Below are 23,874 nucleotides of genomic sequence, written 5' to 3'. Positions count from 1 at the left end.
ATAAGAAAGCCTTCTTCAGCAATATATGCAAAGAAATAGAGGAAAACAACAGAATGGGAAAGACTAGAGATCTCTTCAAGAAAATCAGAGATACCAAAGGATCACTGACCTAGAGCCAGACATCCTGGAATGTGAAGTCAAGTGGGCCTTAGAAAGCATCACTACAAACAAAGCTAGTTGAGGTGATAGAATTCCAGTTGAGCTATTCCAAATCCTGAAAGATGATGCTGTGAAAGTGCTGCAGTCAATATGCCAGAAAATTTGGAAAACTCAGTAGTGGGCACAGGACTGGAAAAGGGCAATTTTCATTCCAATCCCAAAGAAAGGCAATGCCAAAGAATGCCCAAACTACTGCACACATTGCACTCATCTCACACGCTAGTAAAGTAATGCTCAAAATTCTCCAAGCCAGGCTTCAGCAATATGTGAACCGTGAACTTCCTGATGTTCAAGCTGGTTTTAGAAATGGCAGAGGAACCAGAGATCAAATTGCCAACATCTGCTGGATCATGGAAAAAGCAAGAGAGTTCCAGAAAAGCATCTATTTCTGCTTTATTGAATATGCCAAAGCCTTTGACTGTGTGGATCACAATCAACTGTGGAAAATTCTGAAAGAGATAGGAATACCAGACCACCTGATCTGCCTCTTGAGAAATTTGTATGCAGGTCAGGAAGCAACAGTTCAAACTGGACATGGAACAACAGACTGGTTCCAGATAGGAAAAGGAGTACGTCAAGGCTGTATATTGTCACCCTGTTTATTTAACTTATATGCAGAATACATCATGAGAAATGCTGGATTGGAAGAAGCACAAGCTGGAATCAAGATTGCCGGGAGAAATATCAATAACCTCAGATATGCAGATGACACCACCCTTATGGCAGAAAGTGAAGAGGAACTCAAAAGCCTCTTGATGAAAGTGAAAGTGGAGAGTGAAAAAGTTGGCTTAAAGCTCAACATTCAGAAAACGAAGATCATGGCATCTGGTCCCATCACTTCATGGGAAATAGATGGGGAAACAGTGGAAACAGTGTCAGACTGTATTTTTTGGGGCTCGAAAATCACTGCAGATGGTGACTGCAGCCATGAAATTAAAAGACGCTTACTCCTTGGAAGGAAAGTTATGACCAAGCTAGATAGCATATTCAAAAGCAGAGACATTACTTTGCCAACAAAGGTTCGTCTAGTCAAGGCTAATGGTTTTTCCTGTGGTCATGTATGGATGTGAGAGTTGGACTGTGAAGAAGGCTGAGCGCCGAAGAATTGATGCTTTTGAACTGTGGTGTTGGAGAAGACTCTCTTGAGAGTCCCTTGGACTTCAAGGAGATCCAACCAGTGCATTCTGAAGGAGATCAGCCCTGGGATTTCTTTGGAAGGAATGATGCTAAAGCTGAAACTCCAGTACTTTGGCCACCTCATGCGAAGAGTTGCCTCCTTGGAAAAGACTCTGATGCTGGGAGGGATTGGGGGCAGGAGGAGAAGGGGACGACAGAGGATGAGATGGCTGGATGGCATCACTGACTCGATGGACGTGAGTCTGAGTGAACTCCGGGAGTTGGTGATGGACAGGGAGGCCTGGTGTGCTGCAATTCATGGGGTCGCAAAGAGTTGGACATGACTGAGCGACTGATCTGATCTAATTGTTATTTTTACACCATCTGTTACATACCTACCATGTGCCTGGCAGTGTCCTAGTTATTCCGGAAAGGCGACAGGAAAATCTTTACAAAAGAAGTTAGTGGTCTTGGGAGCTAGTGGTGTTACCAGGAATGTCCTTCATTGCTCTCAATCCTAAACCGTCTTCCAAGATGTATTTTAAATCCCACTTTCCTCCAGAAACTCTTGCTGTACACCCTGGGCCCTCCTCACAATCCTTACGGATCTCATCGTCTGAATCAGTTGTTTGACACTTAAAAATTACCCATCATTCGTTCCTCATTCACTCACAAAATACACACTGAGCACCTCCTGTGTGTCAGGCACTAGGCTTCACGTTGTCTCACACATCAGTATATTTTTACAGCCTAAAAATAACAGCAGTAACTCTTATGTAGCCCTTAGCATGTACAGGCCCTGCTTTACATACATTCATTTATTTAATCCTCAAAACAAACTTTGGATCTGGCATGATAATTATCCAAATTTTACAGATGGGAAGTCAAGGAACAGAGATGTGTAGCAACTTTCCTGGTGTCACAAACTAGAAAATAACAAAGATGGGATTCAAATCTGAGGTCCTTGATCTTAGCCCTTTTCCTTCACTGTCAGGTACCCCTATGTGCATATATGTCTATATATGACTTTGTATGTGTGTGTAAATATAAACACGCATGCAAACACTTTCCCAATTAGACTCTAAACTCTTAGAGGTTGGCGACTATGTACCACACTTGTTTGCATCTCACTGCCTTATGCAGTGTTTACCTACAGTAGGTACTGGACTCGTTTGATTGTCATTTCTTCCATTCACTTTTGGCGGGGACTTGAGGTCTTTTTACAGCAAGTAGGAGTGTTTGGGAGTGGAAGGAAGGGGAGAAACAGAATTTCATAATAGACCTAGACCCTCTGGAATTCCTGGTTTCCAGTTCTTAATTCTGCAATCTTCAGGGGTAGATTTGTATAAGAGGAGATACTAATGTAAAAGCTCATGAAAGTGGATTAAAATCCCCTTCTCAAAAAGCAAAATAAAACTCAAACCACATTATGGTTACAGTTTTCTCCCCTGTCTTGTGCTATTTCTTCTTACGCTTGATTCTGTCTGTTTTGCTTTGTTGCCTACAACACATCAGGATCCCAGATTTACATTCCTGGCCTAGTATTTCTAGTTCAGATTTTTTATAAGTTGAAGAATATGTACATTTTATTTTAATCACAAGACTGCAACTACATATGTAGCTTAATAAAACCTGATAAGTACATAGATCCACCGTAGGGTTCCATTAAATATCCAGTTCCTCTTAGTGCACTTATCACACAGTTTAATTTACCAAAATTTGATTTATGTGTCACTCTAAAGGGGTAGCTCACAAGTTCTAGTGAGCATGAGAATCACTAGTGCAACTTATTCAAAATTCAGGTCCTTCCCCAACTCCTCCCCGAGATTCTAACTCATTCGGACATGGGTGGGGTCCAGGAACATCGCTGTTAGTAAGTATCCCCAGGTGGTTAATGCAGGTGTCAGTGAACCGTGCTCTGGGAAACACTGCTTTAGAGATGCACACGTGGTACATAAATGGGACCCGACTCTAGGGGTTTCTCCTGGGCTTTGAATACCCTCTCGCTATCAAGCGTCCCATTTCCTCTTCAGTTACAGGTGTAAAATATTGGTCTTTTCTTTTAAAAAAAATATCTCCCCAGTGGATACATGTATATGTATGGCTGAATGCCTTTGCTGTCCACTGATGTCTATTAACATTGTTAATCTGCTATACTCCAATATAAAATAAAAGGTTTAAATGGTAAAAAAAAAAAAAAAGTCCCATTTAACAGAATAATAAAAAAAAAATATCCCCTGGCTTTATTGAGATAATTGACATATAACTTTGTGTAAACTTAACATATAAACTGTGTTAATTAGATACATGTTGCAAACACCTTCATTTCATCACATAGTTACCATTTCTTTTTTATGGTGAAGACATTTAAGATCTACTCTCTAGCATTTATACTTCAAGTGCATAATATAGTACTACTGCTGCTGCTGCTGCTGCTGCTAAGTCGCTTCAGTCGTGTCCGACTCTGTGCCACCCCATAGACGGCAGCCCACCAGGCTCCCCCGTCCCTGGGATTCTCCAGGCAAGAACACGGGAGTAGGGTGCCATTGCCTTCTCTGACTATAGTACCATTGCCCTTTTATTTTTAACCCCCATCTTAGGGACCTCTTTAGCTCTTCCTTGTTCTCGTTTCTTGCTGGTGACACCTGCCCTGTGAATTCACACACCTATTCTCCTCCTCTTCCTCCTCCCACATGCCCCACCTGTCTGCCTCAGACCCCCCCTCTTAGTGTGCTTGATTTGGATGCTGAAGGCTATGGCTTGGTCCAAAAACTCCAGGCATTTTATGAACAGTCACTTCTGCTGAGGTTTCTTAATCCTTTCTTCTTTCTTATTATGGCTTCCCTGGTGGCTCAGACGGTAAAGCGTCTGCCTGCAATGCGTCTTTCTTATTATCCCCTCCCCAAAACGACCAATAGTTAATTTTTTAAATAAAACATGAGAATGACTTGCTTTGGCATGATTCCATTCCTCCATGAGTACTAATATGCCAGGCCTTGAGAAATGAATGTCAGAAATGTGCTTTTAAAATATGACTATAGTTTAATGAAATTTGTTGAAAAAAATGCCTCCATGACATTTATGGCACATGGTGTATCTATGTATTTAATATATCATTGATCTTTAAAAAGTCAGTTGCTTGACCCATATTTTGCCTCTGATTACTTTTCTAAATCTCTAGTAATCTCCAAAAACATTTAGAGATTTCCATATTTTAGAGATTTTTCTCCTTTATTAATCCCCTATATCCCTGAATTTTACTCTGGGGAAAGGATCTCCAAATATCTCCAGCAATAGTAAAAGCAATGGAAGAGCAGATAGTCAGCACAGTTGGCTACTGGTTGGAAATCTTTTCTTTTAATAGGTTTATCAGGGCTTATGCTTCCCTTGAAGTAATGAGTTCTTAAGAGCCTTGTTTGACTTCTGTAAGAACATAGCGAGAGGTTGTGCTATTTATTGGGACTTTGTGTACCTTCTTTAATCCTTTCAGTGCTTGGCTAGGCCTCTGTGATCAAACATGAGGGACTTTCTAGGAAAAGTTGGTGCTGGAGGGAAGGGATGTGGTTGTCACTGGGCGAAGGCCAGGATCATACGGAGATGTTTCAAGCTGTCTAACTCTTGAAAGCAGACACCCATGTGGTATGTTCAGTGTGGTTCAATTTTTGTAGAAAAGAGTACTGTATCTAGGGTGGACAGTGTTGGATGGTAGACTCTGGATGCAAGACTACAACTGATTTCTTTCTCTTCTGAATTTTCCAAAGTTTCTACAGTGATCACGTATGAATTACTATTGCAAGCTATTTGAAAGAAAGAAACCTACTTTGCCCACATCTGGAGTCTCTTTCCCAAGGGACCTAATGTCTCATAGATTTGTCTCAAATCCTATCTATTGCATAGATCAGTGGCGATGTGGCCCGCAGGTTCAGCCAACAAAAGACTGTCCTTGAACTGGATGGCCCTGGACACCCTGCCCTGCGTCTCAGGGCTCGTTGCATGCTCCTGTGCACGTGTGGGTGCCCCCCTCCCCTCCTGCTCGGGCATTAAGAGGCGCTGGCCTTCTATGTGGGGTTCTAACTTTTTGTCTTCTTTCTTTTCTCCTTCCCCTCTCTTCTCCCTCTCCTTCAAGGCCTCTCCCACCTCATGATGAGTGAACAAGGTAGGTGCTCTGGGCTCCCGGTGCTGCAGCTGCCTGAACTGCTTGCCTTCGTGTCTCTGGCTGGTCGCTGAGAGCCCGCATCATCCCCCGCAGGCCGTTTGCTGCCTGTCAGGGGCCAGGCTGGGGGCTGGGCCACCCTGTGGTGAGGCGGGGTGGGGGGCACCTTTCCCATCGCATCGAGGTTCCCCCTGCACCCCCATCATCCCCTTGGCTTCTCCATTCCACTCCCCCATTTGTCATCCTGGGCGCTGGCTCTGCTGGGCTGCCTCCCAGAGAGAAGCATGAAACAAGCCATGACGGTGTCGATAATGGGGGTGAATGAAGCTAATTTCAGAGCACCAGAGCGTTTAACTTCTTCCCTAAGCCTCATGCTGGGGCCCCAGGTTGGGGGAGAGGCGTTGGGCTTCTCTGAATTTCACTCTTGAGTAAAGGTTTGATTTTTGTCTTCCCCTCCATCCCCCTGCCCATTGTAATGACTTTCAGCCCTAGCCACTACCCCCACCCCACCCCCACCCCGACCTCCAGTGGTCAAAGGAAGCCCTTGGGGATTTGACTGTTTTCAGTTTTGTATAAAAGCAAAACCACTGAAAGAACATGCTAATGTCCTGATGGCAGGGTTCTAACTCATTATACACCCTGAAGAAAACGGCATATAAAGATCTGTAAATTCCGCATCTGCAACCTAAAATATTCAATTATGCAGGGAATGAACTGTGCAGGAAATTCAGCTCAGCTAAGCACAGGGTGGGCTGTGAATGAAGCCTTTTTCTCCTAAATAAAAATTTTCCATATTATCAGCCTAAATCAGGATTCAAGAGCCTACTTCAAATTGTCTTTTTCGTCACTGTTCAATTGCTACTATTGTGTTTCTTCTGCGTTTTGGGGTGATTGCAAGATTGGTCTACCTGGCCTGGCCCTGACACTGAAAGACTGTACTTTAATTTCTCTTGTCTATTTCTTTTCAAAATACACATGGGACTCACTGCCTTTGTTCAAGGACCAAAGAGAAGGGGAGGAGGTGTATTTCCATGTTCTGCTGTTTTCCTTGATCTTTTGAGGAGGGTGGGGTGGCACTGAATGGCAATTGCCCCGTCCCCGACACCCCCATTTTCTTACACAGGATTCATCAGACAGTGTTGCCATAAAAAGGAGTATATGATCAGATCAAGGAACCACCCAGGTCTGAGGGAAGTTTTGTCCAGGTAGCTATGGAGGTGGACAGTTGAGGGCATTTCTGACTTGATAAGGCAGGACAGAAGGAAGCACACTTTCCCAATAAAACTGTATCCTCTAGACCCAAGCCACGACCTGTGATGTGGATATTGGACATTTCAGTGAAGACACGATCTCGTATAGAGCAGATGTCAAGGAACAGAGCTAGAGGGGGTTAGTTGAATTCTCCAGCAAGAGGTTGGGGTGAAGCCTCTCCATTCTCGTAGGTGAGTGAGGGATGCTGTCTCCCCACAGCAGGTTACCATGAGGTGAGTATGAGCAAGGAGCACTCTTTATGTCGACCAAGTATATCCGGATAGTTTGAGAGAGTTACGCATGTCTCTACAGAGTGCGATAACCCACGCTCTAGGAATGCTAGAATTCGGCGGCCCCACTTTGATAACAGGTTCCACCAGAAAAAGGAGGCCCTAAGAGTCCCAATGAGAAGATGGTTCTACATTTTCTCGTCTCGTCCTCCCAGCTGCTTAACTGCTTTAAGAGTTCTAGCTTTTCTAGTGGCTTGGAGGTCTGAGGGTATTCACACGGCTGATGTCATAGGGTAGAGTCTAGGTTGATAAGACAGGCTGGTGGCGACCTCTTTAATCCTGACTTATTTCAACCCACTGATACAGCATGGGCATTTTGGAGGGAGAGCTAAATTCCAACTCTGGTGTGTAAAGTATCTGGAGAACCTCTAGTGTGTACCTTCCCCACTTGTCCACCTACTATTCAACTTCTTGCCCAGCACTGACGCATTTAAGAGTAGAGAATTCAGACACACCCATGGATGCCTGCTCTGGGGGGCAGGGGTAAGTCAGGAAACTTCTAGAAAAAGAGTCTTTAGGCAATGAAACACGGGAATTGTGAATCCCTCTTTAGAAAGGTTTTCAAGAAAGGATGCGGAATTCTTCCGGGTGGTCAGTGCCGCTAAGATTTTAAGGTGCAATTTTTCAGTTTAGGTTTTTAAGACGGTCCTTTGACCCCATCCCCCCCCCCCCCATTCTTTTTCATCTCCCAGCCCTTGCCCATTCTTGCCCTTATGATGATTGCCTCCCTTCCTTTTCCTTATTCCTTCAACGTGAAAGAAAGAGAATTCTGTCTGGTTCTCACTGAGTCTCCGTGATTTGTTTTCGATCCCTATAAATATATGTGGAAATACTTGTGTATGTTGTGTGTGTACCACCTGTACGTGTATGTTACACTCTGGATCCTCATGACTCATATTAACATTGAGAAGATACAGGAGAACTTCGCTTCTCTGAAACTTGGCCTGAACAGTTTTAGTCTGGTTAAGTGCGTACGATTTCACACACATGAGGCTATGCATTGCTTTTGCATGTAGACTTGGTCATGTCTCTAAGGATGGGACTTGGGAAGAGGCTGACGGGAAAAAGCTTAAACACGTGTTGGTCACACTGTTTAAGCTTCGCATTGTGCATTTGTCTTGTGCTGCCTTCTCAAGGTTGTACTGCCGTTGCCACTACTGTTGTGGGTTTTGTTATGTGTGTTACATTTCTCTGTGTGTCTGCAGCATGCTGATGTTTTGCTCTCCCTGCTCTCTCTTTCTCTCTCTTGCCGCCTCCATGGTGGACACCATGCTTCCTCTACTTAATTGGATCTTCATTTCTGTAGGTAGAAGTAAAGGTAGAGATCATTTTATTTTTATCATTATAACTATCAATTTGCCTTCTGAAATATTCATATATCCCCGGGAAATTGTTGATTCTGATGAATACAGTCCAGATTATAATGGTGTTTTAAACAACAACGTAAAGAAAAAAAATCTAGGGCTCTCCTTTTCCTTCAAGGTATTTCATGATTGATGGTTGGGGATTGCTCTGAGTTGGCCTGCCTTCCTCTAAATCCTGAATGAGCCTCCCCATTATGGTGTGCTGTTTCTATCTGAATGTGCTTGTGCACTGTGGGGAAGATATATTTTACTTAGGGTATTCTAAGATCCCCTCCTGTAAACGTATTGAGGGCACAGGAAAGATGCGAAATGACCTGCCAGTGTTTCCATGAGCTGGCGATAACTGAATTCAGGGTGATAGATGAGAATGGGGAGAGGATTGGTGAATGACTGGAAATTGTATAAAATTTGAAATTTGGGTAATATCTGTGGCTGTTTTATCTTCTGTGTTGTATCTCCTGTATTTTGGGGGGAATAAAAGTTTTCTGATTCAGTATGATAAGCTAAGAATGGTGGGACTGGGGTGTGGAAGAACATAGGGATCCATTGATAGTGGATCCAATGATAATCCATTACGTCATAAGGAGAAAGTGGAGAGACAATGCTGGATTTTAACTTAGCAGGCCCACCTTTTGCGGAGTAAGCTGGGAAAGGGAGGGGCGCTGAGTCGGTGCACTCTCTCCGATGCTCTGACATGCCTTTCGCTGCTTCACACCTTTGGGTACCACAGTTCACTCATCCATTCCTAATCAAAGCTGTCAGAGACCCGAGCCCAGAGAACCTAGCTCACCAGCTCAAATTGGATTAGCTGTTCAGAACTGAAGGGAGAGGCTAATTGATAAATTATAAATATGTATTTGCATTCAGTTCTCCTCTTTCCCTTCCTGACTCTCCAGCCCCTATCTCTCTGCAGGTGTGCGCCACTGCTTCCTATAAAGATTGGCAAATAACAGAAGTAGGGAATGGGAGTTCCAGCATGAGGGTGTTGCAGAAAGATGGGGCTGACAAGATACTGAAAATGTTAATTTGATGACTAGTCTGTGAACTGGCCGTCTCATATGAATTTCATGCCTCTCTGGATTTTTTAAAGTTACGTATGGTTACCTTGGAAGCAGTTCAGTCCTTTCGCTTTGGGATTGGTTGATTGCCTATTTCTTTTCTGCTAATCACAGGTGGATTCAGTCTCAGAAATCTGCTATGGGGAACCTTACCCTCTTATGAGCTTAAGGAGGTGGGAGAGGGGCACAAGGAAGAGGAATAATGATTGAAAAGGTATATCTAGCCACCCCTCCGCTTCTCTACTTACTGTATTCAGCCAGAGACGTCTAGTGATCTCTTCACAGTCAAAGTCAGCACTCTGTGCCCAAGACACAACCTTTATGAAGCACGTGGTCCTGTATCCAACCCCTAGACCTCTCTCCTTTGCTTTGTCTAATTGCCTAAAACAGGGGTCCCCAGCCTCTGGGATCTAATGCCTGATGATCTGAGTTGGAACCGATGTAGCAGTAATAAATAAAGTGTATAATAAATGTGATGCACTTGGATTATCCCAAACCCCCTGCACAGTCTGTGGAAGCATTGTCTTCCATGACACCTGCCCTTGGTGCCGAAAAGGTTGGGGACCACTGCCCTGAAACATCCCATGAGATAGATGTCTTTAGTGTTTTTATATTTTGCACATGGGTATCTTTCTCTAGATTGAAGGTGGGAGGAGAAGGGAATGACAGAGGATGAGATGGTTGGATGGCATCACTGACTCAATGGACATAAGTTTGAGTAAGCTCCGGGAGTTGGTGATGGACAGGGAGGCCTGGCGTGCTGCAGTCCATGAGGTCGCAAAGAGTCCGACACAACTGAGCGACTGAACTGAACTGATCCTTCGCTGGCCCCTGCTGCTAACACTGATCATTTCCTATGTGGCCAGACATTGTGCCTTCAGCTTTAGATGGTTTTCCACAGTAAATCCTTGCAACTGTCTTATGAGGTAGACGATGGTTATCCTAGCTATATGGGCAAGTAGAACAAGGCTCAGAGAGCTAAATAACTTAAGTCAGGTGGCTGTAAGTGGCAGTGAAACTCAGAATCTGAGTACCTAGCCACTGCTTTATATGGCTTCTCTTTGATCCAAGGATGATCTCCATGGATATGCCTCTCAGCTACCTCCCTGGCACCAACCTGGCTTACGTTCCAACTGGCCACTTTGCGTTGATTCTCCGTAACAGGTGTCCGCAGAAATGTTCTGTCAACTGAATATTTCAAGTCAACCTTGGCACCATCTGGCCACAAACCAGATTCTCTAATTTTGTTAATGGTTTCCCCATCTTCCTTATCACCTGGGCTTGAACTCAGCAATTGCTTTTTTTTTTTTTTTTTCCTTCTTGAACTTTCTTATTCCCAGCTGATGTTAAGAGAGTTTTTTGAGATTCTTTTTCAGAATGTCTCTTGCATCTCTGTTTGACACACTAGCTTGGTTCCCAGCTAGCCCTTATTGGATTGTTGCCCTAACCTAATTAGTCTTTGTTCTCCCCCAGTCTGTCCAGTAACTGAGAACTGCTCAAGTTCTGCTGTCCTCCATATGGAGTTCAGGATTAACTATCTCACTTTCAAAGCCATCCCTGATATGGCCTTGTTTACCTTTAACCTGCCAATCTTTGATGCAAAATTGCCAAATATAGTGTACCAAGTAATCTTACTGGACCTTTCCTTGTCTCTTAGTTTTACTTATTTTCCCTCTCCTCTATAAGAGCTCCTCCTCTTCTGTTTCTGCCCATTGAAATCATACCTAGATTTTATTTCCAGTTGATGTTATGAATGCTCTGCATACTTAGGCTAAGCTCTGTTTAGATATGAGCTCCCCTTCCATGTATCTTTCTAATATCTTACACTAAACTTATTTGGAAATTGGACTACTCCACTCTACTAGATCACAACTATGTTGAAGACAAACATATTCATTTTTTAATGTCCAGATGGGTCCAGCCTGGGAGGTTATACCGTGAACAGACTCAAAATCTCTAATCCCTCTTATCCTGCTGTCCGTCATCTTCCTAAAAGTGAAAATAAAGCAAAATTAAAATTAAATTGGATCTTGTAGCTCATCTGCTCAGAAGCTTTTGGAGGATTCTTGTTGTGTAATTGTCAACGTGCCTTCCCAGCTTGATTTTCCACAGTAACATAGCCCACTCTGCTCCCACCCCTGCCCGGCCCCCTGTCTCCTAAAGTCAACAGCTCACTCTGCCTGAATCCACACTATGGTTTCCTGCCTCAGGCTTTCACTCAAGCTCTGGTCTCTTTTCCAAATGGCCTCGGATCACCCTTCTCCCCCTATCTCCCTTTAAATTTCAAGCTTCCTAGGTCCTCCAGACTTTGTGTTTCCATTACAAAGTACCTGCCCTAAATCAAACTTAATGTGGGTCAGTTATCCCATCCCGAAAGAACCTTGTGCCCATACTGCAGGCAGCTCAGTACTGTGTCCAGAGCTGTGGACAGAACCGTGGCCCTTTTCATCACCCTCTTACCCCACCAACAGAGCAAAGGAGCCCTGCGGGTCATAGAGTGAGGCCAGACCTTCTGAGTCTAGGTCCCTCCTCACCCAGGCCATCTCTTGGCCCTGTGTGTGCAAAGGGCATCAGAATAAATGTGGGAGAGGTCTTTGGACTTTTTCTCAGGAGTTTATAAGAGAAAAGAATGCCTCTGATTTTGTCATTGTTTTAAAACTGAGTGATGAAGCAGTGAACGTGTAGTGGAAAGAACTATGAAGTTAAATCTACAAAACTGAGCAGGATGTTTAGGCCATAACAATGTTCGCCACATTCAGGAGGTCACTGGCTGCCAAAAGCTAACGTGACTTTTAACTAGAAGTAGCTGATGGAAGGAGTTCTTCAGCAACCTTGGTCAACTTTTTGGACTGGATTTTGACTGCCTTTGTTTAAATGTTTAGAGTGTGTTGTGGCCTCTATCCCCCTTTACTTTTTAGTTTGGGGATTTTCTATCCTGGGTCCGATTGCCAAACACTTTCCCTTGAAACTGAACTTGGAATAGGTGTAGTAGATTCAAATGCTTACAGGAGCTTGACAGGTATTATCGAGGAGCAGATCGTATGGTAAGGAAAGTCCTAGTGTAAGATGAACAGGAGGGAGTGGTGGGGATTGGGGCAAAGTGGAAACCACAAATCCTGTCAAGTCTTTATTCCGCTCCAGCTGATTGCTGCCATGCAAGAATGCGTGCCCGCTGTCACCAGAGCCTCAGGATAAGCCAGAGTAGGTTTTATAAAAATGTCAGCTCATGGCATCTTCTCTCTCTGTGCGTATAGATGTGTGTATGCATACACACGTACACGCACATGCGCCAAAGGATTTGACCTTTGACTTGGTTTTGACCTTTGACATGTGGGGAAAAGAGAAGTAAAATATTCCTCCAAAGTTTTTTCCTGAACGTCAGTAGTGGGAGGTGTCTGGCCAGCATGCTTGATTAATTTTCTCTCAGCCCATAGCAGTGGTCAGGGCACCAGGAATAAATCCTACCCTTAACACTGCTGCCGGTGAGCCTGATCCATTTTGGGGGAAGTTGGTTTTGTAGAGTGGAGTGGGCGTGGGTAGGGAGGGTGTGGAGAACACCAAGAATGACCAAGAAAAGTATGTCACTGACACCTTCAGCAATTGCCAAGAACCAGCACAATTTGTAAATAGTAAGAGTGACCGTAGGGTATTTTATCCCTTTTTCCTCTTTGTCTACAGAGCTTCTTATCTGCTAAACTAGGTGGTGTTGACCCTAAGGTTTACTTTAATCCATCAGAATTTAGAGACCCCTTCCAATTTATTTATGTGTATTTTTCCCTGTAGATTTGATCATTGGCCTTTTAATGCTGAACTAATCAAAACTGGCCAGACGGGAAAGAGATAATCAAGCTACATGAACTTGAACATGATTTCATGTAGATTATATTTTGTTGGTAATAACATTTAAAAAGCTGATTTCAGGAGCTGAGGCCCTTCCTGTTCCTGCTAGGGCTCAGGAGCCCTGCAAGTAAGTTACTGTGTTGATAGCCAACTGTTTATGCAAATTAGCAAATGCAACGCCAGCTACTAATTATGAAAATAAACTCATCTGTGGCCTATAAATATCTAATTATAATAAAATAGGGGCAGGGCAATATTATAGTTCCATCTCTTGCCTCATCTGTTTCTCATCCACCACTGATTTGTCCTCTTGACAATGAATAACATCGCTTTGTTTTTAAAAGAAGCTTGCTTTTCATGCCTTTTTTTTTCTTCTAATGTTTTGAAAGTCTTCAGGGGAAAAATAAATTTATTTTAAACACAAGAAGTAAAATTGCCTGATTTTAGCAACTCTGTGTTTTTGACAGTGATGTCTAAAATGGTACTTTAAAATATGAAGAGGGCTTTTTTCCTCTTTCCCTGTTTAGAAATTTTCATTGGACACTGAAGAATTTTTTAAGAGCAATTGTTATTTGGAGCATTTTTTTAAATGGATAAATGTGAACAGATTTATTAACAAACTGTACAATGGATTAATGAAATGCTTCAACTCCAGTTGGCATTACATGTAAAGGAAAATGTTTCTCATATTTCTAATCAACATTTCTATTTCTTCCTTCTCAATTATCAGTTTGGATTTAGTGTTTACGCATAGATTTTGTATCTGTGTATATATCATAAAACACTTTCTCCTCAAAGATGAATGGTGATCTACATACTTGTATAGACTTCTGCTTATCAAGGCAAGTTGGTTCATCTTAGATGGCATAGAATTTTCAACTGAAAATCTGTGTGTATACACATACAAACCTATAAGCCTAACTTTGATCATTATCTACAGGATTTTTTTTTTAAATTTATTATCTTTATGACTCATCTCATTTATAAAGAATTCAAGCATTTCCTTATGTGCTTAGGCTTGGATATGCCATGGTCTGGTCTATTTTTCAGGTGTGCAGGGCAGTGTATGTACATCTGGGTGTAAGCACAATTGGTCCGAATATCTACTAATAGGTTTATTATACATAGCTTTTATTTGTAGAATTCTAAAAATAATTTATTCAAGTGTCATATGCATCTGAATTTAGTAGATTGTCTATGTTAACATTTGAAAAGCAGTGGTTTTTCAGCATTCCACAAGGATGGACAGAGTGCCAACAATGGGCCAGGTCAAGTGCTAGCTATTGAATACATAAGGCTGACCAAGGAAATATGAGCCCTGCCTTCTGATATCTTGCTAATAGTCAACAGAGTTAGAAAATGGTTTTCAAGTGTAGCAACCACCTCTTCTTCTAAAGCCTTGAATAAATTCTTTCAACGTGTTATATATGTAATCTTAAAGTAATTTTGTTTGTTTATCTTAAAGGGAAACCATCAGGTAACAACTCAGTTGACTCATCCACCTTTTACTCAGAATCAGAAAAGAGAAGTTGCTTTGTATATTAAAAAGTTGGCATTTTTCATTCATTTATTTATCTTTATTGGATGATGGAATACATAGTGTAAATAAAACATATGAAATCCATGCTCTTAAGCATAGAGCTTAAGTATTTTTGACATATATATATAAATATATATATATTTATATGGTGCATATATATATATATATGCACCCCTATAAATACTGTCTAGACTGAGATATACAAAGTGTCCATCATCCCATAAGTTTCTGTTCTACCACTTTCTATCACTTATTTTTAATGAATAAGTTTTATTCTCCTTACTCCCTTTAAAACTATGTATCCATGTAGTAATCAGCAGGCAGTCTCCAGGTTGCTTTAATTTCCATTAACAAGGGTTAACCTTGCAAGACAAGGAGGTATTGTGGTTTTCCCTGTGCGTAAATAGAGGCAGAAACGTTGCCCTCTGGTGAGGTGGAGCTTTGCCCTGTTTTTGATGATACGCAGGTTTCCCTCTGCACAAAGAGAATATCTAATTGATATCATTGGGGTTTTTCTCTTTTTTTCCTAAGGCATTTAGTGGTGAATAGAACAGCAAAGGTAGAAAAGACCATATGCTTTGTAAAAAGCCAGACTAATAGCACTTTTTGATGGACGTCTGATTTTTAGAAGTGCCACATCTTTCATTAAAATTTACATATAAAGTAAGGGCAGGCGCGGTGACATGAAAGCTAATGCAACTTGCCCATCCTGACATAATAACAATCACAAGAAACTGGAGATCCCAGATGGCAGCTTGGCCTTTGCCACCCTTTTAATAAGCTACTAACTGCTAATTATTTCACTCTTTTGGGCAAGTTAATTTACTATTGACTCTTAAAGAGATACTGCTCTTTTTTTCTCCCCCAACGCTGCACAGAACAGCTCCTTTTACCTGGAGCTGTGACACGTGCTTCTGTGCAGGTTGGAAGCTTTCCAGCTAGTTGGACCAATAATGGCAAGCACTGGTGTGGAAAATGTCACTGAGTAAACAATATTTTCTTGGATCCTTTGAATATAGGGCATTAAAAAAATTCATTTGTCTAAGAATCCATTGTGTGTGCCTGTGTATGTGTGCATGTGTAAGCGTGTAATAGCAGCCAATACAGGGAGAGAGATCTGAAATTTGGAGCCTGTTTAAGAGTGAAAGAACAGCTGCCTTTTAAATGGTTGCTAATTCTGACAATTAATGCTGTTTTGTGAGTGTATGATTTTCTGTGATAGCCGTTAGGAGGGATGATGGTGTGTAATAGCTCATTTCCTCAGCTTTATGGTAATGTGGCACAGCAAAGAACAGAGAACTGAAAGAGAACCAGGTCCTACAAGCTCGGGAGCCCTTTTAAATGAAAAGCCTGCAAAACATGCTTTTTGTCTGTACTTGGACTTCCTTAGTATGATTTTATATTTTAGCACAGACGCAGATTCCTGAATAAATGATGTGCAAGCGGGCTTGGATGCATCAGGAGCGAGTGTTTGGAAAAGAATCTTGTTTGCAATGAGCTGTCTGACAATCAAAATATTTACTTAAAGATAAGCTAATGACTGTTTCTTGCAAATGCCGGCAGATCCATTATTGAAATGCGAGTCAGTACTTTGGCTTGCTACTGTCCAAAAATAAATCTCAGTCCTCAAATACTTGTGCTTGTGTGGTGTGTGTGTGTGTATTACACTTCTCCCCAAACAAAATGAAAGGTGTATCAAAGGTCGGAAAAATCTCTCAACCCATTTTCTTGAAATATTTAAACTGAACTTAGTGTATTACTGTGACCAGTTGCTGCTTGTTTCTGTTAAGAATCAGTAAGTAGCTTAAAATATGCATTGAAAAAACACATTCTTGAATTATTGGTGACATCTCTGAACATGAACTGATAATGTGAGTTTCATAGTCTAATATATCTATGTTGTTTTTTCGTCACTAAGTTGTGTCGGACTCCTTTGCAACCCTGTGGATGACTAGCCCACCAGGCTCCTCTGTCCGTGGGATTTTTCAGGCAAGAATATTGGAGAGGGTTACTATATCCTTCTCCAGGGAACTTCTTGAATAGGGATCAAACCTGCGTCTCCAGCATTAGCAGGCAGACTCTTTACCACTGACCACCTGAGAAACAATGTATCTATAGTGACTAGCATTTTACACAGTTGATTGGAGAACTGTGCAACTCACTCAGTACTAACCTTTTGCTTATTTAAGTCTGAAGGAACTAGAGATGTTTTAGAATGTTATATTTCTTTAAAACTAAATACCTGGTTTCAAAATAGCCCCAAGGAAAACCCAAGTGTGTGTGAATTGCGGGAAAGTTTGTTCTTTCAAAATCTTGGTATAATATAGTGTGTTCATCCAGATTGCCATTTCCCAAAATAATTTTGAGAAATGCCAATGGTGTTTCAAGGAAAAAAAAAAATGTATGGGAAAAATAAATTCTCAAAACACAGGTTTAAAACAAAGTTAAGCAGGTTTTTGACTTTAGGACTTCTCAGAGTCTTTGTTATGACAATTCAAAATTTGAATATCTATGAAAGGAAATATAGTTTTCAAAGTTACCCAAATTTATTAGACATGAAATCCTTTTTTTCTAATTTACATTCTGGATGAGGATAGCTAGAATTAAAGCCAATTTTCAGCTGAAAAACTTTGGAAACCTTAATGTGTCTAAATTTTGAAAGAGGCTTTTGGATTTCCTTCACCCCCAAATCCTTTTAAACTACACTTTCTGTTTGGATTTGGAATAGTTTTTTGGATGGGTTAGCTTCAATAGAAAAAATATTGTTTCCTGGTAAAATACATAACACAGATGTTAAAACAACTGCAGTTTTAAAAACAGTAGTCTTGTTAAAGTACTCTCAGTTTGTATTACCTAAGTACTCTAATGGGTATCCATATAGTGTGTGTAAGCAATGCTTCTGATAAAGGGTTGCTTTACTCTGGGAAGAGCTGGTCTCAGCAGAAGATGGGACTATTTCTAGGAACTTTACGTCTTATTTGCTTTGAAATTTGGAGCAGGTTAGCAGTCACTGTGGTTATTTCTCTACTGTATAGCTGAAGAAGTCATTCATCTTCTGTCTCTGAGAGTTTGGCTATCGATAGCTTCCCCCCCCCCCCCCCCCCCCAGACAGTGAACATGTAAGTGAAAGAAATTCTTTCTGGTAAGAATGACTTGTATTTTATTTAGAAATCATTGGCTCGGCTGAGGATCTTGTGGCTCACTCACTGCAAGGCTGAGGACCTTGTCCTGTTTATGTGCTATCTGTTCAGTATGAAGTGGCAGCCATCGATCCATCTGTAGTAGACCATTTGCCTGGGGCTCTTAATCTGGCCATGGGGATGTAGTTTGCTGAGCCATTTATACTCTCCATTTCCCCAAGTGACCAATAATGGGCCTCTACAGATGCATTGGCCAAAACTGTTATAAGTGAGATTCCCAGTTTTAAACTAATTGATCCATGTGGCAATTAAGCCACACCAAATAATCAGGTGTGAATACTTCTAACGCATGCCAGCGCTATGGAGCAGAAAGAACACTGAGGTAACTGTGAGGAGACCTCATTCAGGGTGCTGAGGAAGAAAACGTGGTAGATTAAAGCACCGATGTTAGTGCTTGACACTTACGTTATATAAATTCATCAAGCTTCATACCCTAATAAGTAAAATGGAAACAATGATATTACCTACTTGGCAGGGCATTAAGACAGTGTATAGAAAAGGCTTATGCTAGAGTTTCGATCTAACATAAGTAAATATTTTTTATCATAAACATTAGTTATCATCATAAATAATCTTGTTAGTATCACCAAGGGTCTGGGAACTTTGAAAAATTAATCTTTTTGATTTTCTAATCTTTACCTGTAAAATGCCTACTTGGTAGGTTTGTTCTGGTTAGTAATTGATATTATGCAAGCAAAAGTGCTGTGCAAATTAAAATGGACTACATTACGGAATTAGTAGTCCATGAGAATAAATACAAGCTCCACAAAATCAAAAACAATATCTGCGGTGTTCATCATAGCATACTCAGTGCCTATAACAGTGCCTGCCTCAGAGTGGAAATGACTCAGTGTTTGTTGAATGGGCACTAGGAATCACTGAACTGATAATTCTTAGCAGAGTTCAGGACCAGCAGTTCAGTTCAGTTCATTTCAGTCTCTCAGTCGTGTCCAACTCCTTGTGACCCCATGGACTGTAGCACGCCAGGCCTCCCTGTCCATCACCAGCTCCCAGACCTTACTCAAACTCAAGTCCGTTGCATCGGTGATGCCATCCAGCCATCTCATCCTCTGTCGTCCCCTTCTTCTCCTGCCTTCAATCTTTCCCAGCATCAGGGTCTTTTCAAGTGAGTCAGTTCTTAGCATCAGGTGGTCAAAGTATTGGAGTTTCAGCTTCAACATCTGTCCTTCCAATGAATATTCAGTACTGATTTCCTTTAGGATTGACTGGTTTGATCTCCTTGCGGTCCAAGGGACTCTCAAGAGTCTTCTCCAACACCACAGTTCAAAAGCATCAGTTCTTCAGCACAGCTTTCTTGATAGTCCAAATCTCACATCCATACCTGACTACTGGAAAAACCATAGCCTTGACTAGACCGACTTTTGTTGGTAAAGTAATGTCTTTGCTTTTTAATATAATATCTAGGTTGATCATAACTTTTCTTCCAAGGATCAAGTGTCTTTTAATTTGATGGCTGCAGTCACCATCTGCAGTGATTTTTGAGCCCCCCAAAATAAAGTCTGTCACTGTTTCCATTATATCCCCATCTATTTGCCATGAAGTGATGGGACAGGATGCCATGATCTTAGTTTTCTGAATGCTGAGTTTTAAGTCAGCTTTTTAACTCTCTTCTTTCACTTTCATCAAGAGGCTCTTTAGTTCTTCTTCACTTTCTGCCATAAGGGTGGTGTCATCTGCATATCTGAGGTTATTGATATTTCTCCTGGCAATCTTGATTCCAGCTTGTGCTTCATCCAGCCCAGCATTTTGCATGATGTACTCTGAATATAAGTTAAATAAGTAGGATGACAGTATACAGCCTTGACATGCTCCTTTCCTGATTTGGAACCAGTCTGCTGTTCCATGTCTGGTTTGAATGTTGCTTCCTGACCTGCATACAGATTTCTCAGGAGGTAGGTCAAGTGGTGTAGTATTTCCATCTCTTGAAGAATTTTCCACAGTTTGTTGTGATCCACACAGTCAAAGGCTTTGGCATAGTCAATAAAGCAGAAGTAGATGTTTTTCTGGAACTCTTGCTTTTTCCATGATCCAATGGATGTTGGCAATTTGATCTCTGGTTCCTCTGCCTTTTCTAAATCCAGCTTGAACATCTAGAAGTTCACAGTTCATGTATTGTTGAAGCCTGGCTTGGAGAATTTTGAGCATTACTTAGCTCGCATGTGAAATGAGTGCAATTGTGCGGTAGTTTGAATGTTCTTTGGCATTGCCCTTCTTTGGGATTGGAATGAAAACCGATCTTTTCCAGTCTTGTGGCCACTGCTGAATTTTCCAAATTTGCTGGCATACTGAGTGCAGCACTTTCACAGCAGCATCTTTTAGGATTTGAAATAGCTCAACTGGAATTCCATCACCTCCACTATCTTTGTTTATAGTGATGTTTCCTAAGGCCCACTTGACTTTGCATTCCAGGATGTCTGGCTCTAGGAGAGTGATGACACCATTGTGATTATCTGTTTCATGAAGATCTTTTTTGTACAGTTCTTCTGTGTATTCTTGCCACCTCTTCTTAATATCTTCTGCTTCTGTTAGGTCCATACCATTTCTTTTATTGCACCTGGCTTTGCATGAAATGTTCCCTTGGTATCTCTAATTTTCTTGAAGAGATCTCTAGTCTTTCCGAGTCTATTTTTTTCACTCTATTTCTTTGCCTTGATCGTTGAGGAAGGCTTTCTTATTTCTCCTTGGTATTCTTTGAAACTCTGCATTCAAATGGGTATATCTTTCCTCTTCTCCTTTGCCTTTAGCATCTCTTCTTTTCTCAGCTATTTGTAAGGCCTTGTCAGACAACCGTTATGCCTTTTTGAATTTCTTTTTCTTGGGGATGGTCATTGCCTACTGTACAATGTCACGACCCTCCTTCCATAGTTCTTCAGGCATTCTATCAGATCTAATCCCTCGAATCTGTCACTTCTTCTATATAATCGTACGGGATTTGATTCAGTACCATGGACAGCTCCGATCCTACCCTCGATACTATTCTACTTTGAGTAGGAGATCTTCTGGCAACTCCATTGCAAAAGGAAACCATTGGCCTCTTCCTTCAGAACTTCCTGTATTATGAAAAAAAAAATGTAATCCTGTTAAAGCCTGATTGTTCTTTAAATCTTCAGTGGACGTGCTTGCTCTTTTCTGTGCATATTGAGCTATGGGATTTCCTTATGTTACTTGATAAAGCTATTTGAATGATAAAGAAAACAAAAACATTTAGCTGACACTTTTATTTTTAAGCTGATTTATTTCCCTAAATTTTAGCAGTATATAATTTCAGAGTTGAAAGGGGACTTAAAATTCCTATAGTCCATCCTACTATAATTTTGTGAATGACAAAACATGCCGAGAAGGCATAGGTGCTGTGTTTGTTGCTATACCAATAGTTCATGCGCTGTTGGGATTGGCCAAACTTTCTGACTCCTAGAGCTCTTTTCTTTCCCCTCCCACGAAGTTAAGTCTAAGAGGCCACCAAGTTGTCCTAGTCATCTTCGTGCATGAGTGGCGTTTGTTACAGACCCTGCACTGGTTGCTGAGATCGTAACCCATGATGCTACGCAAGGAAGACCTTGATCAGAGTACATCCATACTAAGCGGGGTTGGCTCTTAAATTACTTGACTGCCCTAAGAACTTATGCAACCTGTCTTTGAAGTTGTCAGTAAATTGCTCTGTCTTTCAGGATTTTATAATGCCTTACACCACTTATGGACTTGCCCTGTTGACTGCTTTGTCTTGGCTGAAGTCAGATGGTGACACCAGTTGACTTAAAAAAAGCTTTTATACTCTTTTTTCTTTTTACTGTTCCCATGTTGACAGTTTATAACAGAGTATATGCCTATGAGGAAATCCAGTTGGGACTAATTTTCAAACTGTTACTTAATAATTTTCCACTTCCTTTCTTCCTTTAAGAATAGTAAACTAAAAAGTAAAAAAAAAAATTTTTTTCTCAAGTAAGAATGTATTTGTCTTTGTTGATATCATTTCTTTGTTTTCTTTTAAAAATGTGGTTTCTCCTTCAGTGTTAGCCATGTATCTGATGGGTTAAGTTTAGTACCCTTCCATGAGGCAACTTTGGGGGGTGCTGATCAGTGCATGAAATCAGCTCTTAAATTGTCACAAAATTGCCTTCCTTCAGACTGTGTTGATCACAAGGGCTCTCAAGTGTCAAAGTCATTTGGAGAACTGGATAGATAAAATGCATGAGCACTAAGCTTTTTTTTTCAGGATAGAATAAATAAATGTGTTTTCTACTATGTGCTCAGCTTTGATAGTGATTTGTTAAAAGGCAAAAAGAAAGGCCATGATATTAAATATTTACAAGAGTGATTTAGTTGTATTATCTTGTGCTCTGCATCTTTGTTTAATGGTGAAATCAGCTACTGTTGAAATAGAGGCCATTAAACCAGTGGTAGTGTGAAGGTCACTTCCTAGGCAAGGTTAAAGTAATTTGTGGAGAATAATGATTTTTGTCAACTTTCCAGATCCCTTCCTATTTTGGTCAGCTTTCCTCCAAAAATAATAGGAAAAAATGCATTTGAGAATTTACAGGCTCACTTTCTCTTTTGCATCCTTTCTGCCCTTTCTGGCCAACCAGATAGCTGGAAGTCTTTTGTCTATTTTTTGTTTCATCCATTCAGTGGACAGAGGCAGGTCTGTTCTCCCTGGAGATGAGTGGTTGTATTTCCATTTACTGGCTCTTCGGTCAGTCCTTGCTTGGCAGTTTGTTTTAGAGGTAAAGATCAGTGCCTCTTCTTTCTTGGCAATAGTTTATCTTGTCTGAAATGATTCTTGCATTTCTCTACCAATTCCTCTTCGACTTAAAGCAAAGATTTGTTTGCTAGTTTATTTCTCATTTCACTTTAAAGAAGTCTCTGAATAAATACATAGCATTATCACCATTTACACTGACAAGAAAACAGAAGTCCAAGCTTACAAAACTAATTACAGAACTCCAGTTGACCCTTGAACAACATGGGTTTGAACTATGGAATCCATTTACATGGGGATTTTTTTTTCCAAGTGTTGGGGACAGGATAAAACAGAGAGATACAGGAAAGTAATGGTGTGTATTAGGATAGGCTAACTGCTGTAACTATAATTTCTGAATCCCAGTGGCTTAATACTGACAAAAGTTTCTCACTTACATCAGAATTCAGTGCAAATTAGTGGGTGGTGCAGGGGGGAATCTCTGCTCCAAACAGACATTCAGGCATTCCCCGTGGCTTTGTCATTTTCTAGAACCTTGTCCTTCACTGAATTCAACTGGCAGATGGAGAGAGATGGGATGATGAGATGATACAGAGATGGAGAGAGAGAAAGAGAGGAACTTGAAGGATTTTTTTTAAAAGATCAAGCCTGGAAGTAATGTGTGGCACTTACTGTTGGCCAGAACTCAATCACTTGATCCCATCTAATTGCAAAAGAGTTTGAGAAATGTAATTTAGCTGTGTGCCCAGGAGGAAAGGGAAAGGAGTTCTGTGGATACCGTGTGAGTCCCTGCCCAGTGGGTGAGTTGTGTTCTGTTCTTGCATCATCTGTGTCATGCCTGTTAGCCTTCTCAGTTTACCTTTGTTCAAACACACAAACCAACCAAATGCCTCCATGATTTCTATGAGTTAGTGGGTTCCTGTCCATTCCTTTTTCTATAATACATACACCATTTTTATTTTACATAAATCCCTACAAAGTTACAATAATGTTTCTCAAATTCATAAGAACCACTCAGGCAACTTATGAAGCTAAAGTCTCTTAGTTTTAATTAGACCACAGAATCTGCAGGTCTATATTATTCTTACGATCAGGCAAGTTTGAGATACACAGTGTTATACCAAATTCCAAGGAATATAGCAAACCATAAAGGAAGTATATGAGACTTTACTAAAAGTATTTTGCA

At 41.1% G+C, this 23,874-nt stretch overlaps 1 protein-coding gene across 1 annotated transcript in view; it reads left to right on the top strand.

The window, feature by feature from the left end:
- The window catches only part of NRXN3 (neurexin 3), a 1,822,863-nt gene that overhangs the window by 129,789 nt on the left and 1,669,200 nt on the right, over window positions 1-23,874 (top strand). Inside the window, exon 4 of the mRNA XM_044924683.2 lies at window positions 5,402-5,431. Within this exon, the coding sequence (XP_044780618.2) occupies window positions 5,402-5,431 (30 nt within the window). The remainder of the gene's footprint in view (window positions 1-5,401; window positions 5,432-23,874) is intronic.

The sequence above is a fragment of the Bubalus bubalis genome, chromosome 11, assembly GCF_019923935.1.
Source record: "Bubalus bubalis isolate 160015118507 breed Murrah chromosome 11, NDDB_SH_1, whole genome shotgun sequence".
Classification (NCBI taxonomy): Eukaryota; Metazoa; Chordata; class Mammalia; order Artiodactyla; family Bovidae; genus Bubalus; species Bubalus bubalis.
Note: the sequence above shows the minus strand (reverse complement) of the source record. Positions and strands in the feature narration are given on the sequence as shown.